This window comes from Protomyctophum parallelum, assembly GCF_964188405.1.
Source record: "Protomyctophum parallelum genome assembly, chromosome: 2".
NCBI lineage: Eukaryota > Metazoa > Chordata > Actinopteri > Myctophiformes > Myctophidae > Protomyctophum > Protomyctophum parallelum.
Window position 1 is genome coordinate 59,131,251 of NC_139699.1, and position 18,166 is coordinate 59,149,416.

Sequence of the window (18,166 nt, forward strand, 5' to 3'; positions counted from 1 at the left end):
GAGAGAGAGAGAGAGAGAGAGAGAGAGAGAGAGAGAGAGAGAGAGAGAGAGAGAGAGAGAGAGAGAGAGAGAGAGAGAGAGAGAGAGAGAGAGAGAGAGAGAGAGAGATGATGAATTGTATGAACTTGAAATTTGTACTTAAAAAATTAGAATAGAAATACAACAGCTGGTTTTCAATTTTCATTATAGATAGATATAGATGCTCAATATTATATTATGGATCAATATGTCTTCACACACCGTCCTGACGTTCAGCCTTTAATAGTATTTAAAATTCTTATATTGTATCATGCAGAATATTTGTCCTGTCCATATCAAAAGGACCAACTTATTGGTTCTAAAAGTGATATAAACACGACATATGATATCCGTCCTACTTCATAAGTAAAATGTATCTTTTGTGTCATGATTAGTTATATCTGTTCATTGTGATCAATTATGACCAATAAAATAAATCATAATCGCATTAGCCATAATGCACTTTTCCAACAGCAGATAAAACCAAAACTCCAAATCCCACAATGCGTTGTGATTAGTTTGCGACCTTTTACAGTCTATGTTTGCGACAGACGTAAAAATCCTTGCCTATAAATGCCTGCCGTATTACGTTTCTTATTGCTTCAGAAGAACGACGACAACATTGACAACAACAGAAGTTAACAGAACCTACACGTTTGGGATTATTGGCAGCAGTGGGTGAACATCATGTTCAAGAAGAAAACCAGGAGAAACTTTCGCCAGAGAAAAGGAGAATCCAGCGGCGATGAAGACGAGGAGAAGAGAGGAGATGCAGGAGATGCAGGAGGCAGCCAGCAGGTTCATCTCCCCTCCTCCTCCAGACCTCCAGGCCGCGGCATCGCATGCAGCTCCAAGCGGGAAGAGGCGCCTGTTAGACCGGATAGCAGCGACCCAGACGACGGTGAGAAGAGAGAAGAACCCATGGAGCATAGTAGTGGAAAGAAAGACGGACAGAAAAAGAAAGGGAACGCTGTGCTGAGTTTCTCCGAGGATAAAGAAGGTTTGTCTTTGAAGAGACAATTATTATGGCCATATTTGAATTTATGCTTACATTTTGTTGAGATATATCATTATGATATGGCTGATGCTGGGCTAATGCTGAGTTTTAAACAAACTGTACAATAAAGGTTCTACAGTTGTCTTGGACAATCTGCCAACTATATTCTAAAATATCTACTAATACTAATAACAGTTATAGAGATGGATTGCTGCCACGTGGTTAGTATTGACATTGAAAATGATTGTGACACAGTACAGTAGTAAGAGTCACAATGCATTATACACTGATGATAAGGATATATGGTTTTTGCTTTTTTTGTATGTTTTTTTAATACAGTTGCAGAGGGACCAGAATTTCAGCTGAGGAAGTCATCTGATAAAGCTGTTGTGTTCAAAAAAATCAAAAGAAAACCTGACTCCCACAGCACTGCCATTGGTAACACACACACACACACACACACACACACACACACACACACACACACACACACAAACACACACATCCAACCTAATCTCCTGTGCTCCCTGGACATCTGCAGGTGGAGATGGTTCCATTTCTGTTTCATCCAGACTGGATTCACCATGCCCAATCGATGAGGAGGAGGATGATGAGGAGGAGGATGATGATGGTGGTCCAGCAACTCCCTATAGCTCTGCCTCGTCCCTCTCCGACACCTCTGTTCCTGAACAAGGTGCAACTTCAGCACAGACTTTTGATTAATACTAATAAATGCATTGACTTAAAGATGGAGTGCCACAATTTTTTTATTTTTCCAGTTTTTCATGTGTCTATGAGGTGACAGTACTTCATTAGACACCCTGGAGTCATTTTTATGTGCAATAGTGTAATAACTTTGTATTTAGGGTTTCTTCCTGGAGGCTGAACCCTTGACAGTCAAACAGGCCAATGATATAAACACTGATAGTGTGACGTATTACTATTGCACGCACGCACACACGCACCTCCCCCTCTATATATATTTTTAAATACGACAACCTCTGTGGGCGGAGCTGCCTGCCACATACACACGTGTGAACTGAACAGCGCAGCCAGTTTGCTGCTCTGTGCCAAACAGTCATTTCACACATTACCAGTTCACAGCAGAGCAGACTGTTTTTCATTAGATTGGAAGCAAGTAAATGTTCATGTCGGGTCCTCAGGATTAATCAAGGAAGCCACAACAAACCAGCCTTATAGCCTACCTGCTCTGCTGTAGTTGCTCTTGCTGTTCTCAAGGAGTAGGTTGTTTCTTTTATAATCACAGTGGTCGGCTTTGATGCAGAGTGTAGTGTCACAGTGTGCATTCTTGTTGGCTGTTGTAGTCAATATGTAGGTCCTAATACTTATACAAGGCTGTAAAGTCAAGAATTAGAAGTATCTGTTGTGTCGAGCTGGAAGGCATGTTGCCATGTCTGGCTATTACAAGCGACTTGGGCTTCAAGGACATTTCTGTGACTTGTTTTTGTGGACCTGGCTGCTTGTTTTTTTTAAACCTGGCAACGCCAGGTTTTGCTTTTGCTGAAACTCAATGCAGTCAGAAGGAATGGCATATTCATGTTTTAAATTTTGTTTGATCAGAGCAATAGAAAAGTGGAGAGTCTTCTGTCCAGAGCATCATGTGCCTAGGGCAGAGCTTTGTGTTTTGTGTCAATAAAGGACAGTTTCAATGCCAGGGTGCTTACAGTAGCTGGAGGAAATCAATAGCCTACAGTATATTGGCAAATTATTCATGCTAAATGATTCTATCAATCTAATTGTTTCTGCTGTTAAACTATGATTTAATTGGATGATGAGATGAGCTGATTGTGACAATAGGGTCAATATAATTGGAGGAAATAAATAAATGATTAAAAAAATCTAAAAAAACAGGTCTGATAATGGTATGGATGTGTGGATTATAGGCCTATACATGAATAAAATGGTGGCTGTATAAGTGCATAATGGTGCTTATCCGACATCTCAGAAATATGGGAAGTGTCAACTTCCAACATTCACAAAAACATGAGTTTTTGTTACATTACAGACACCAATTTGTCATTTTGTAAACAAAAGGGCAGAGCCATGGGCTGTAAGGAGGGGGAGGGACTAGGACAAGTGGGTGGTCTTAAAGGAGGAGGCGGAGGGACTGGATTAGGTGGGTGGTGCTAAGGTTAAACTCATGCATACCTAATGAACTGGTGGGTGTGTCCACATGAAACCATAATTTTAACAAATACTGTATACTTTTTTGAAAAAAATATACCTCCTTATATAACAATAACACCTGATGATTATGTTTTAGGGTGGAAAAAATCACTCCATCTTTAAGTTAAAAAAATATCTATCCTTTATGTATGTGTGTGTGTGTGTGTGTGTGTGTGTGTGTGCACTTACAGTACCTACAGTAATCCCTGATATCAAAGTCATCCAGGCAGCCAAGAAGAGCCGTAGAAAGGCTCGAGCCCAGAAAGAGTTCATCCCCCTGGGCATGAAGGAGCAGAACTCTCCTGCTAGCAGCTCTGACGTCCACAGCAGGGATGATGATGATGAAGATGAAGACGTTGCCGACGGTGACAATGAGAAAGACGATCATGAGCGCAGGATAGAGTTTGCTCCACGGACAAAAAGCATCAGGGAAAGAATTAATGAGAAACTAGGTAAGAGAGGATGTAAAAATAAAAATTAAAGTTTAACGGAGAGTTAGAGGAGAGCATACATTTTCTTTATGTAATGATAATAATTATGTAATGTAATTATGTTTCAGGAGGAAGCGACAGCAGTAGCTGTGACTCCTCAGAAAAAGAGGATCAGGACGTCTGGGAGGAGATGCAGATTGGGAAAGGAGTCAAAAGAAGACCAGGAGAACAGGTGAAGAATCGTATATGGCTCAACAACGATAAAACATAAACGGTAATGCAAAGTTCTGTTTCTAACTCTCATCTCCTCTCAGAGTCCGTCCGGCAGTGACGGCAGTTGGACGGGCAGGCAGAGACGGAAGACCAGATCGTCGGCCGTCCACCTCCCAGAGACTCTGCCTCCCGTCTCCATCACCACGGTGATGAGGAGAATCAATGCAAAGTCCGTATGTTTAGCGTCTTTAATGTCTGTCAAAACAAACGGTATTTTAATACATGCGACATCTTTTAAAACGCATTTAACATCTGAAAATGTTAAGTACATCTTCGAAGCACTTTGAGGCTAGCCCCTCCAACGTCTGGCTTTTGGAATTGCGTCCTGTGGCAGCCACGTCTATGGTTATAGGTTTTTTTTTAGAGCACTTTGAACAAACATTAACAGGCGCCCCTCACTTCATACTAGTGTGATTTTGTTTTATAGATATAGGACAAAAAGTCTTCCATCCCACCTCTCTCTCATTTTCCATTATAACCCTGATAATTGGGTCTTATTGTGAGTCTTCACTGAAGAATTAATGAGGCAGTGAATGATAGAAATCAGATATTTTTTACTTGAGATTGAAAGTCAATAAAGACTCGTTCTGAAGACTAAAGAGTTCAGAAGTCTTTCCGTGGGAAAACTAGGGGATTTGGCTTTCTGATTCTGAATAAAATGCCTAATCTGATGCTCTGTAAAAGACACTAAGGTCCCACGGTCATAAGTGTTCTTGAATGTAGTTATTCCTGTTAAACCAAAACTGAAAGCTTGAATCAATGCAAGATGGTAGAAATGTCCATCCTTTCTTCCTATTATTGCACCTCCACCTGTCAGTTCAAGTGTTCTTGAGAAACATTGTATTTGACGGTTTAGTACGTAAAATCTTTTTTTGGAGGATTTGTTACATTTCAGGGTGTTGATGATGTCGCTGGAACCTCTCTTTAGCGTTTCATCTTGTCTTTTCTCCAGACTGGAGTCTCTGAAGGAGGTGCACAGAGCACGTCAGGCGGAGTTGAGGAGGATGACGGGAGATGCAGAGAGTTCTAGAATCTCTATAGAAAAGCTGGAGGAAGGGTCCTCGGAGGCACAGCTGCAGTTCTTCAGGAAGATGAACGTCTACAGTCAGAACCTGGTGGAGTGCCTCCAAGAGAAGGTAGAACAGTAACTTAGATTTACAATGTCTTTTAGAGTTAATGTTAATTTAACGGATGAACAGCTGAAAGAGTCGCTGTGCGTTTGTAGGCGATGGAGATCAACTCATTGGAGGTGGAGCTGCATTCTCTCCTATCTGACCACATGGATGCGCTGGTGGAGAACAGACGGCAGACCGTCAGGGAGGAGGCTGGCCGCCTGCAGCAGCTCACCTGTGAGTTGTGCGTGTGACATGCGTGTAGTTACTGTGTTTTTAAAGGCACATTGCTTTACCCTGCTTGACCTACGCATGTTATTATGTGTATTTGATGTATACAGAATATGCAACATGTTCTATGAAGTATTTGTAAAAAGGATCATTTCCAGTTCACATTATGGGTAGTAATGGATCTGATTACCGTGACTGATGGTTTCATTATTGTTTGAATGTGTTTGAAAGAGAGAAAGGACCGTATACCCGAAGTGAATCACTTTACTTACAGTACTATTTGATATGTCAATCATCAGAATTCTTTGGAACCTGAATTTAAATGAATTCGGTTAAAACCCAGCCGATTATCCTTTCAAAGTTAAAGAACGATTATTATGCTATTTGCCAGGATACACAAGGGCATCCTTCATAGAATTCATTCATCTGAATGCCATGACGTGAATTACCTGTGCAATTCCCAGCCTCTGCCTCAGCCAATTGATTGTCATGGCAACCCCACACCTACAAATTCATTACCGTACTTAACCCATTCTGACCGGGCACCCATTTTGGTGTCAGCATCATGTTATGCTTTAGCTATTTAAAAATAGCAGATCTACAAGCTCATATCGCGCCACCGAGTGGCGCGATACGAGCTTGTAGGTCTGCTATTTTTGAAAAATCGAAGAGCGACTGACATTTTTTTAATCTGATCTCAGGTCAGAATGGGTTCATCAGACCAGTGTGTGTCCGGCGGAAAACCTCGTATGAATCTGATCTCAGGTCAGAATGGGTTAAACAGTACAGTTTTCACAGTCAATCAGTTTGCCCTCTTCACACACAGGCAGACAGGCAGATACAGAGATCTCCATATACAGTATGGGCACAAAAGGGACACAGACAGATATAGTATGGCAGCCGACAGGCTTCTTTTGTTTAAAGTGGAAAATTTGGTATATAGTCTTTTTTTATTGGCCTAAATTATTGTCTATATACATACATACATACATTAAGCCACTTGCTGACCAGCTGTCACTATTGGCCTTTATTTATTTATTTTATTAATGCCATTTTTAATGTCAAAGTCAATGTTGCAGACGAATAATACACTTGTAAAACTCTGCCCACTGCAGGAGTCTGCTCAATAACTCTGCATTCATTACAGAGTCAGTCATCTTTTTGCGATGGTGTAATGTTATTCATTCATGTATTCATTTATAGTCTGAGTCAGTTTATATTGTCAGGACCTTTTATATATGAGTGGATGAGGGCACTGTGGCACAGTCGGTAGTGCTGTCGCCTCACAGCTAGAAGGTCCTGAGTTCAATTCCCGCTGGGGGCTGTGTTTCCTCCTCCGCGTCATCAGTGCCCATACCCGAGGAGGGGTTGGCGAAAGGGCCTTTCGGGGGGGAAAGAAATGGGTTGCAAAATCGTGGGATAAAAAGAAATATATGAGTGTATGGACATGGTCAGTTTGGTTTGTCAGGGCTTTTATATATATGTGTGGATGCCAATGTGAAACTGTCTCTCATCTGTAGATCTCGCATCACTAGAGCAGAGTGAAGGTGGTCCCAGTCAGAGGTGAGTGAGACACACTGTCGACAAACTAAGACGAAAAATGTTCGTCGACTACCTTTTTTCACTGACTGAAACGAAATAAAAACTAAGCTATGATGACTAAATATACTGACAATTTCGTCAACAAATAAAAACTAGACTAAAATATTAGGAAGGGACTAGTGGACAAGATATCCAGTATAAGTCATTTTACACTTGGTTGCGCTGCGACGCATTGTGGGCTTGTAGATCGGCTATTTTCAGCAAGTGTAAAAACAGTCATTTTGTTCGACTAAATCAACTGTAGATTGACTAAACCAGGTCTGCTATTTCTTTTATCCTGAAAATGTGGTGCAAATCTTTATTATATATTCTTTCACGTTTTTAACTCAAAACCTTGCTTCTGGGGAGTCCCTGGAACAACATATTTTTAGATGGGGGGGTCGGCGGCCAATTTCATAACATTTCTGGGGTCCTTGACATGAAAGAAGACATTTGTAGAATCGAACTTAGGTCTAAATGGGTTAAGACCACAATTCTTATGAGACAATTCTAAGATGACCCAATGTTATTCTCCATAGAGAAATTACTTTAGTGACCCAGGGGATATCAATGTTGTCCTTTTGGCATGATGACGTGTTTAAATGCTGCAGAGAGGACGTCGCTGAGGATGCGTGTGTTGACCCCCCCGAAGACACACAGCCTTCAGCAGAAGAAGAGGCCGAGCTTCAGAGGGAGAGAGGTCCATTTGTTTATCTCTAAATCTTTTGAATTTGTTTCTTTCTCCGTCAATTTATCTGCGTATCTGTAAATGAAACCATGCATCTACATTCAATAGGGCTGTCAAAATTGTCCATGAATAATCTTCTCCGTATCCCTTCTAAAAGCATACTGTAGGTTTACTTCTGAGGTTATATTGTGAAGAAATAAATATTTGAAAACTTCAAACGCAAAACTTTAAAAGATGGACATGGTATAGTTTACATATACATTACAAAAAAGCTCTATAGCCGAGGTGGTTTGTGAACTCCATCATGGCCCATAGCATTTACCCTACCCCCTTAGATAGCATTTCTGTAGACTTAGATAGCATTTGATTTTGATACAGACTTATAGCATTTTATGTAGACAGCACTATAATTGCATTGTATGTAGTCATAGCACGTCATAGTACATATTGTATAGCATAGTAGTATATATGTATAGTTTATATGTATAGTTTCATTATATAGATATTCCACTGTTACTTTCTTAGCTTACGCATGTTTCATGATAAATGCTTTTATGTGATGTATTCCCATGCTTTGTTCTTAAATCGCTCTGGATTAAGAGCGTCTGCTAAATGCCTAAATTGTAAATTGATCTCACCATTACGATGGGTCATTTTAGCTCCATACGTACATTTGTCTGAATATCCGACCATCCAGGTATCATTTACTGTAACTGTATCATTATCCATCCACTTATTGATCCATCTATCGATGTACTGTATATTCATCCATCCATTGGCATTTATGTATCAATCCATTGTAGTGATGCTTTTTTTCTAAATCTCTTTCCTGCCTCAGTGTCCATCCTGCAGCGTGCTCAGTCGTTGTTCAGTGATGTGGAGGAGGAGTTCAGTGACGTTCAGAAGGTTCTGAGAGCTTTTGAGGAGTGGAGAGATTTTCATCCAGACTCCTACCAGAATGCTTACATCTCCCTCTGCCTCCCAAAGTTGCTGAACCCACACATCAGACACCAGATTTTAAGCTGGAACCCTCTGACGGTACGCACGCACGCATGCACATACAGTACGCACAGATATTGACATCTTCAAATGTTCTTTGGCAACATGCAGGAAGGCTTTGGAATTGCCCTTTTCAATTATACTTGTTCCAAACCGTGGACCTTTTCACTTCCGGTTCACTTCCTGTTTATCGACTAGCGACCGAGATCTATTCGTATGGTGGTGAAGAGCGCGACCCAACTAAAAACCAAATTAGAACAAAACACGTGTTTGGCACAGAGCACGTTTGGTAAAAAAACACGTCCAAACACATGCGTGGCACTGGATGAGTTTCAGCGCCACCTGGTGGTCACCAGTTTAGGCTTTGAGTGCCAATTGTAATGCTATTATGCATGTAATGTGCATGTCATCACCTGTACACCAGATTAGAGGAATTTTCAAAATATGGATAAAAAAAAAGTAAAAAAAAGAGAATATAAACAAAACAACAAAAATAAATCCCAAGGGATCACGTCTTGTCGTCCGTGGCATCCGGTACATAATTGGCAATTAGACGTCTTGACGTTTATGGCTCTTAACCCATTCTGGGCGGGCACCCATTTTGGTGTTAGCATCATGTTATGCTTTAGCTATTGAAAAATAGCAGATCTACAAGCTCATAGCGCGCCACCGAGTGGCGCGCTACGAGCTTGTAGGTCTGCTATTTTTGAAAAATCGAAGAACGACTGACATTTTTAGAATCTGATCTCAGGTCAGAATGGGTTCATCAGACCAGTGTGTGTCCGGCGGAAACCTCGTATGAATCTGATCTCAGGTCAGAATGGGTTAAACTTTAACAGTACCACATGCACACTCTATGGCAAAGTGTTCACCATAGACATGCTGAAAGCTCCTTCACACGCCTGACAATACCAGTTGTTATAGTATGAAGTATACCTAGTATTTTAATATCAAAGAATGAACTGAGGAGAAAATCCGTTTTGCCTCATGGGAATGTGTCAAACATGGCTTAACCCATTCTGACCTGAGATCAGATTCATACGAGGTTTCCGCCGGACACACACTGGTCTGATGAACCCATTCTTTTTTTTTTTTAAGATATTTTTTTGCGGCTTACGCCTTTTATTGATTTTTTAAGGGACAGATAGTAGGCTGACAGGAAACGGGAGAGAGATGGGGGGATGACATGCGGTAAAGGCCGTGTCGGGTTCGGGAGTCGAACCCGCGGCACACCGCGACTGGATCACCAGTCCGGTGCCCAGACCGTTACGCTACGGCCTGGGCCGATGAACCCATTCTGACCTGAGATCAGATTCTAAAAATGTCAGTCGCTCTTCGATTTTTCAAAAATAGCAGACCTACAAGCTCGTATCGCGCCACTCGGTGGCGCGATATGAGCTTGTAGATCTGCTATTTTTAAATAGCTAAAGCATAACATGATGCTGACACCAAAATGGGTGCCCGGTCAGAATGGGTTATTTGCACATGACCCTTACATCTGCATGCATTCATGGTGTTTGACAGGGGTCAGGACCTTTTTACCTATGCCAATCATCATCTGGTTTATCTGATCAAACGATATTCCTGGTTTACCCGAGGCATAAAATCCAGAGGCTCTTCATGTTTAATGATTTGTTTTGTTGTATCCGTGTTTGTGTTTCTCAGGACAGCGTCGGTGACGTTGAAGCATTGCCATGGTACGGAGCTGTGGAGTCCTTCTGTCTCAACCAGGAACACACCGACACACAAACATTCACTAATGTTGTAGAGAAGACGCTGCTGCCCAAAATAACAGGTAGCTCGCTCACTCACTCTTCCGTCACTTACACTGGGGTCAAATAGCTAAATTGCATTTGTTGTACCTTTTTTTTTTTATTGTTTCTCAATTTATACTTGCCATGTATTGTCAACTGCTTTTATTTTCTTATTTGGTTTTTTTTTTTCACTATGAATGTTCAATCACTTCTGTCCGAAAAAAGCATATATGACTCCCCCTTAGGGGATTTAAAAAAAAATCTAATTTCAGATTCAGAATCGGATTTAGAAGAAAAACTAAAATGCCTCCCTACTTAGCGCTCGGCATCAAGGGTTAGATGTGGGGTAAGTCCCTGCGACATACTAGCGTCCTGTCCAGGGGGTGTACTTGTACATCAAGCCGCCACACGCTACAGAAACATCCTGCCCGGCTACATGGCTCGGCAAGACTTACATTTAACTTAGAAATCATTACTTATGGTCCACTCGGTGTCTATAGAGACTCAGTGGACGTCTGTATCTATCCCATTCTGACCTGAGATCAGATTCATATGAGGTTTCCGCTGGACACACACTGGTCTGATGAACCCATTCTGACCTGAGATCAGATTCTAGAAATGTCAGTCGCTCTTCGATTTTTCAAAAATAGCAGACCTACAAGCTCGTATCGCGCCACTCGGTGGCGCGATATGAGCTTGTAGATCTGCTATTTTTAAATAGCTAAAGCATAACATGATGCTGACACCAAAATGGGTGCCCGGTCAGAATGGGCTATAGTACATGTGTATGTTGACAACCAACGTAAAATGCGACCATCGACAGGCTTCACTAATGGCGAGTATGACTGATTTTAGCCTGATATCGGCCTGATAACAATACCAGTGCCATATTTGTTTTAAGTATTTAAGATGTTTGATCTGACCGAGATCAAACATCTTTTTTTTTATACGACTCCTCTCTGTCTCTGTTTCCTCCCAAGCCTACGTTGAGTTGGTGTGGGACCCTCTGTCTCACCGTCAGTCCGTCTGTCTGTCTGATGTCTGTCACAGTCTGAGGGATGACTTCGCTGTCTTCCAGGGAGAGCAGAGCAAACCAGTCAAGGTTTGTCTGTCTGTCTGCCATACTGTCTGTCTGCCATACTGTGTGTCTGTCATACTGTCTGTCTGTCATACTGTCTCTGTCTGCCATACTGTCTCTGTCTGTCATACTGTCTGTCTGCCATACTGTCTATCAAACATCAGTACTCTGTCTGCCTGGAACACAGTAATAATAATAAAACTTTATTTATATAGCACCTTTCAAATTTGCATTACAAAGTGCTTTACAACAACAAACGGAAAAATATACAGCAAAGACATTTCAATAGAAAACAAAAGCAGGAAAAATATATATACTATAATATTAGATTGGCAGTGAAGGCTAATCTATAAAAGTGTGTTTTTAAAAGACACTACACTACACAGTGTGTATTAACCCATTTAGGCCTGACCTCAAAATACAAAAAAACATCTTCTAAATCCTCCAGTTTTCTGAAATAAATATGTTCACGATTTTTCAAAAATAGCAGACCTACAAGCTCGTAGCGTGCCACTCGGTGCCACTCGGAGCCCACAGGGCCACTCGGAGCCCACAGGGTTCAAACTGGCAACCTTGCGGTTACCATCCATGCAGCCAATCTAGCCCTGATCCACCGCCGCCGCTGCAGTGTGTGTTCATGACGACGTGTGTATTTGTGTGTGTGTCATACAGGTGTTTATTCAAGCTGTAGTCAGCAGACTGAGAAGTTGTGTTGATGAAGATATATTCATCCCACTGTTCCCCAAACAGTAAGTCCATGCATTCATTTCATTCATTCATACTGTAACAAGCAGGGGCATAATAACACATAGGCAGAATGGGATGCATACTGTACATTCATACTGTAACAAACAGGAGTTCCAAATGACGCGTGACTCATGAGCAGTGCTCCAAATTCAAAAAGGTCACCAGTTCAACTCCCATTCTGCCTACGTGTTATTATACACATAGGCAGAATTCTGACTTGAGATCAGATTCATACGAGGTTTCCGCCGGACAAACACTGGGTCTGATGAACCCATTCTGACCTGAGATCAGATTCTAAAAATGTCAGTCGCTGTTCGATTTTTCAAAAATAGCAGACCTACAAGCTCGTATCGCGCCACTCGGTGGCGCGATATGAGCTTGTAGATCTGCTATTTTTCAATAGCTAAAGCATAACATGATGCCGACACCTAAATGGGTCCCTGTTCAGAATGGGTTAACCACTGAACCCTAGTGTTGAGAAATAGCCAATCTACAAGCTCACAATGTGTCATACTCATAGCGTGATGTGCTGTGAGCTTGTAGATGTTTTGCTGAAGCCTCGCCCCAGAATAGGGAATTCCATGATGTTTAATTTTAACCCATTTTTGGCTGGGAACCCCTTTTGTTGTTTGAAGCATTTTGTTATACTTTAGCTATTGAAAAATAGCAGATCTACAGTACAAGAGCTTGTAGATCTGCTATTTTTTTTTTAATCGTGAAAGTGTTGGGAAAATCTTTGAATATATTATTCTTTCAGAGCGAACGTTTTTAACTCAAATCTTTGCTTCTGGGTGGGTCCCTGGAACAACATATTTTCAGATGGGGGGGTCGGTGGCCAATTACATATATTTTGGGGGTCCTTGACATGAAAACGTTTGAGAACGACTGGGTTTTTCAGAAAACTGTCAGGATTTTGAAGACATTTGTAGAATCTTCCCCAGGTCTAAATGGGTCTAAACATGGGTTTGTTTTGGTCATTGCAGAGTTCTGGAGGACCTCACGTCTCCTCAGTGTGGATTCAGAGACCGGCAGCTGTGGACGGCTGTGAAGGTTTGTTCAACACTGTAACATCGCCCCAGGAATGGTCAGAATCAGAATCAGAATATCTTTATTGTCATTGTACGAGACAACGAAATTGAATTGCAAACCAGCTCAGTGCATTTAAAACAAAATACATAATACTCTATATCAAACACAAAATACAAACATTTAACGCATATTGCACAGTAAGTCCTTTTAGTTAAAGTGTCGAGTGTCAGAGTTCAAGTGTCAGTGTTTAGAGCTATGACTGCTCTGGGGTAGAAACTGTCCTTCAGTCTGTTAGTCCTTGTCTTGATGACCCTATAGCGCCTCCCTGAGGGCATGAGACATGCCATGATCCTCTGGGCAGTGTTTATGACCCCCTGAAGGGACTTTCTTTCTGCCGCCGTGCAGCTGCAAAACCACAGGGTGATGCCGTAGATCAGTACCGACTCAATGGCACATCGGTAGAAGGACAGGAGCACACACTCCATTAGGTCCATTTTCCTCAGCACTCTGAGAAAGTACAGTCGCTGTTGACCTTTCTTCTGGAGCGCAGTGGTGTTAATATTCCAGGTCATGTTGTCCGAGATGTTCATGCCCAGGAACTTGGAAGTCTGAGACCCTTTCCACCTCCTCTCCATTGATGTGGATAGGCTGGATAGGCTGAATATTCTTCCTCCTGAAGTCCACTATCGGCTCCTTGGTCTTGGAGGTGTTGAGAATGAGGTTTTTTTTCTCACACCATTCTGACAGCACCACTTTCCCCTTCTGTAATGAGTCCCACCACTGTGGTGTCATCCGCAAATTTGATGATGGCATTACTAGGATGGATGGGAGTACAGTCGTGGGTGTAGAGAGTGTAGAGTAGGGGGCTCAGCACACAGCCCTGTGGAGCACCAGTGCTGACGCTGAGTGCTGAGGATAGATGGGGTCCTACTTTCACTCTTTGAGGGCGGTCTGTCAGAAAGTTTTTAATCCAGAGGCAGATGTGCTGAGAGAGTCCCAACTCCAGTAACTCGGGGATTAGTCTGCCCGGCACGATGGTATTAAACACAGAGCTGAAGTCTATGAAGAGTAGCCTGGCGTAGCTCCTTGGCTTTTCCAGATGTGTGAGTGTGGACACTGTGGAATGGCCTGTTGGCTCTGTATGCAAACTGGTGGGGGTCAAGTGTGGATGGTAGACTAGCTGTAATATGTCTCCGGACCAGTTTCTCAAAACACTTCATGATGATAGGTGTAAGTGCCACTGGCCGGTAGTCATTTAGGCTGCTGACATTTGCCTTTTTTGGGAGGGGAATTATTGCGGAGGACTTCAGACAGGGTGGAATCAAGCCCTGTTGTAGGGACTGGTTGAATATCTTGGTGAAGACACCCTTGTGTCCTGTCACACCATCCGGTCCTGCAGCTTTCCTTGGGTTGACCGCTTGCAGTGTGTGCTTGACCTCCTGCACCTGCACTGTGAGGATGTTGCTGCTGTGCGCTGGTAGATGTGATGAAGCCTCCGGTGTGTCAACCTCAAAACGAGCAAAGAAATGGTTTAACTCCTCCGCTGTTGAGGCGTCGCCGCTGGCTGCAGCGCGGTTGCTGGACTTGTAGTTGGTGATGTGTTGGACACCTTGCCACATCTGCCTTGTGTCGTTGCTGCTGAGGTTGTCCTCAATCTTCCTCTTGTATGCTGCCTTAGCCCTCCTGTTGCCTTTGTTCAGCTGGATTCTCGCTGCCTTTATAAAGTGCCTCGTCTCCAGCCCTGAAGGTACTGTCCCTCTGCTTCAGCAGGACTCTGACTTCTCTGTTCATCCAGGGCTTCTGCTTAGGGTACACACGAATACGCCTGTCCACTGTGACTGTGCCCACACAGTGTTTTATGTAACAGAGAACAGATGAGGTGTATACTTCCAGGTCCTGATGTTCAAAAATGTCCCAATCAGTGCTTTCAAAACAGTCCTGCAGCTGCTCTGTAGCATCATCAGGCCACGTTTGAACAGTCCTCGTTGTAAGGGGGGCTTTTTTCCTGAGAGGAGTGTATGCTGGTATGAGGAGCAGTGACATAATTATGGTCAGAGGAGGCTAGGTGTGGCAGCTGTATAGCCTTGTAACCATGTTTAATATTGGAGTAGACTTTATCTAGAGTATTTGCACCTCTAGTGGCACATTTTATGTGCTGATGTAACTTGGGGAGCACTACTTTCAAATTAACATGGTTAAAATCACCTGCTATGATATGTACACCCTCAGGGTGGCTGTTTTGCTGAAGACTAATAGCATCATACAAGTGACTAAGGGCTACATTAGCATTAGCATCTGGTGGTATGTATGTACACAGTAGTTACCATGACAACAGTAAATTCCCGTGGGAGGTATGTCGGTCTGCACTTAACTGTCACATACTCTAAGTCTGGAGAGCAGTGGCTGTCAATAGTAGTAGTATTTGTGCACCAGCTGTTGTTTACATAAATGCAAACTCCTCCTCCTTTGCCCTGTCATACTATGCATAGCCAGACAATCAGAGATCTCTGCCCAGTGCCTACCGATACATGATGTCCAGCCCCTTCCTCTCTAACACTCTGTGCACGCCCCTGGAGATCTCTACCTACCGATACGGTTCTTTTTTTTTATCCCACGATTTTTCACCCCTGTGTCAATCATCTAATGTGATCCTGGTCTCTACACACCCTCCGCCAACCTAGTCCCCATATATGGGGGACATGGGGAGAGCAACGGACTTGAACTCATGCTTCCTTCATGTCCAAGTTGCTCCTTTACACCTGACAGGGGGGAGTTTCCCTGGTTGGACGTAGCGCGTGGAAGGAACACGTTATTATTTCCAACCAGTTCCTTTTCCCTCCATCAGGCGCCCGATACTGTTCTAACATTCAATAAATGGGCTTGGATGCGGGGAAAGAAAAACAGCATTATCAAACCTACGCCCACTGCTTTGAAAATCAACCTTATACCATCCCATTATGTCCCTTTTTAAGTCTATGCACTGGTTCTGTGAAGCTGTTATTTAACACATTTTCTAATTGTTTCCAGACACTTTTATTGTATTTATACTCTGGCTGCGTGAGACTACCACATCAACGTGTTGTTAATGTTTGAGGTCCTGCGGGTATATGTGTATTACTAGAAGCTTGCACGCCCGCGGTGCACTCACGTCTCGTCCGTGTAGTCGTTTCTCTGTGAATATCATGTGTCCGAGTGAGAGAGAGAGAGACACACACACACACACACAGCGTACATTTTGAAAGAAGGCAGACAGCGATTTGTCTTTGGCCACTGACCGTTCTGTAATCGAGCAAGGATAGAGAGAGGTAGGTAAACTACAGGGAGAGCGAGCGTTCCTTGCTCACCGCAGTTCTTGGAAAGCCCCCGCTGTGATTGGCCAGTAGTCGAGCAGCCACAGAGCTTGGTTGAAAAACGCAGAGAACCCGCGCACAAAAGTTGTGCGCTCCATTGGCCACAAATACACTTGCATTGTGGCTGCGGAATTCTCTCAAATGTAATAATAGGGGGCACGGTGGGTAGTGCTGTCGCCTCACAGCTAGAAGGTCCTGGGTTCGATTCCCGCTGGGGACGCTGTGGGCACTGGCTGTGGGTTCCCTCCTCCGCGTCATCAGTGCCCATACCCGAGGCGGGGGTTGGCGATAGGGCCTTTCTGTGTGGAGTTTGCATGTTCTCCCCGTGTCCCCTAGGGTAGGTACCCTCACAAAAACATGCCGTAATCCTGGTCTCTAAAACTACCTCCCCCTGGCCAGCCGGGGCGCCTGATGGAGGGGAAAGGAACTGGTCGGAATAACGTGTCCCTTCCACGCGCTACGTCCGGCCGGGGTAATTCCCCTCTGTCAGGTGAAAAGAAGCAGCTTGGACTCCTCATGCATAGAAGGAGGCATGAGGTCAGTCCGCTGCCCCCCCCCCAGGTTGGCAGAGGAAGTGTAGCGCCCAGGATTACATTAGATAATTGGCACTGGGTGAAACAAAAACTGGGATACAAAATCGTGGGATAAAAATTTAAAGTAAAAAAAAATCAAATGTAATAATAGATGTGTGTATTATGGTGAATCAACCATCATGTCTATTAATATTATGGTTTATGGTATGTGTGTACTGTTTAATATTTTGTATTGTATGTGTATTCTTTTGTAGCTCCTGGGGAACATGAGGTTATGGGACCAGATCCTCCCTGAGAGTGTGTTGAAGGACCTGATGCTAAACAAACTGCTGAATGCACGTGTGATGATCATTCTGCTGAACCAGAGCCAGACAAACCCCGTCCACATGCTCGGCAAGGTACATAACTTTACACGTTGTGAGCTTGTAAGATTTGATATTTGCGCTAGATTGTTCGCATCCTCTTCAGTGTCTATCTTTTACGTGTCTCTCTCAGATAGCAGACAGTCTACCAGAGTCTTGGTTTGTAGAATTGAGCGAGTGTCTGCCTGAACTCCAGTCTCTCAGTGACTTAATGCTTCAGACGGTGGATTCCATCTGCAAAGATCTGTCGCCTGAAGAGCCTGTTATTAGGTACCACACACACACTGGATTGGAGTCGTGCAGGCTTCCTTGCTTAAATACCACACACTGCATCAAGTGAATGAAGACTTGTCTGCCTGATTCTAACAATGAACTTCCGGTTCTCTCTTAAAGGTCGACGGTGCTTAAAATCCTGCAGGTCCTGAACAGAATCCGTTCCTTTGAGAGTATCCAGACTATCGCAGAGAAGTACAACTACCAAGAAATGGTCTACTCTCACCAGCTGCTGAACAATTAACGGATTCTTAACCTTTCTGATTTGATACACGAAGGTTTCGATCGTGATTTAAACGTTAGTTTTGTCTTTGTGTTTGATAATACAAGCCTACTTTCTGTACATAAGATGGCAATTGCAAATGCCATTTGTTACTCCTCAAATTATATTTCGATACATCTTAATAAATCCTTTTAAATATCTGGTAGTCTGTAAATGTCTAAGACAGCATCCGCATAAAGCTGCCATCTTGCGCTACCCCTTCTGAGTGTAAGAATATTTAACCCATTCTGGACGGTGAAC

General features: G+C 43.1%; 1 protein-coding gene across 2 annotated transcripts; it reads left to right on the forward strand.

Annotated features, from left to right (window-relative positions):
- Positions 1–617: 617 nt before the first annotated feature.
- Positions 618–18,032, forward strand: gcfc2 (GC-rich sequence DNA-binding factor 2). Of its 2 annotated transcripts, none has more exons than XM_083792174.1 (18): positions 618–1,018; positions 1,355–1,453; positions 1,557–1,709; positions 3,394–3,654; positions 3,762–3,865; positions 3,948–4,075; positions 4,859–5,042; positions 5,132–5,255; positions 6,770–6,812; positions 7,370–7,530; positions 8,357–8,556; positions 10,183–10,312; positions 11,252–11,373; positions 12,022–12,098; positions 13,080–13,146; positions 17,263–17,406; positions 17,504–17,640; positions 17,764–18,032. In XM_083792174.1, exons 1-18 carry the CDS (start codon positions 706–708, stop codon positions 17,885–17,887), a joined length of 2,571 nt encoding a protein of 856 aa, XP_083648300.1. In that variant the 5' UTR covers positions 618–705; the 3' UTR covers positions 17,888–18,032. The 2 variants fall into 2 exon arrangements, with proteins under 2 accessions (XP_083648300.1, XP_083648301.1); XM_083792175.1 differs by having other exon boundaries at positions 7,442–7,530.
- Positions 18,033–18,166: the final 134 nt, after the last annotated feature.

What these genes read in the sequence shown, in the direction of transcription:
- gcfc2 (XM_083792174.1), top strand. Translation starts at nt 706, where the DNA reads ATGTTCAAGAAGAAAACCAGGAGAAACTTTCGCCAGAGAAAAGGAGAA. An exon ending in AAGAATTAATGAGAAACTAG is followed by an intron (nt 3,655 to 3,761) that starts GTAAGAGAGGAT and finishes ATTATGTTTCAG; the next exon opens with GAGGAAGCGACAGCAGTAGC. An exon ending in ATGAGGAGAATCAATGCAAA is followed by an intron (nt 4,076 to 4,858) that starts GTCCGTATGTTT and finishes TCTTTTCTCCAG; the next exon opens with ACTGGAGTCTCTGAAGGAGG.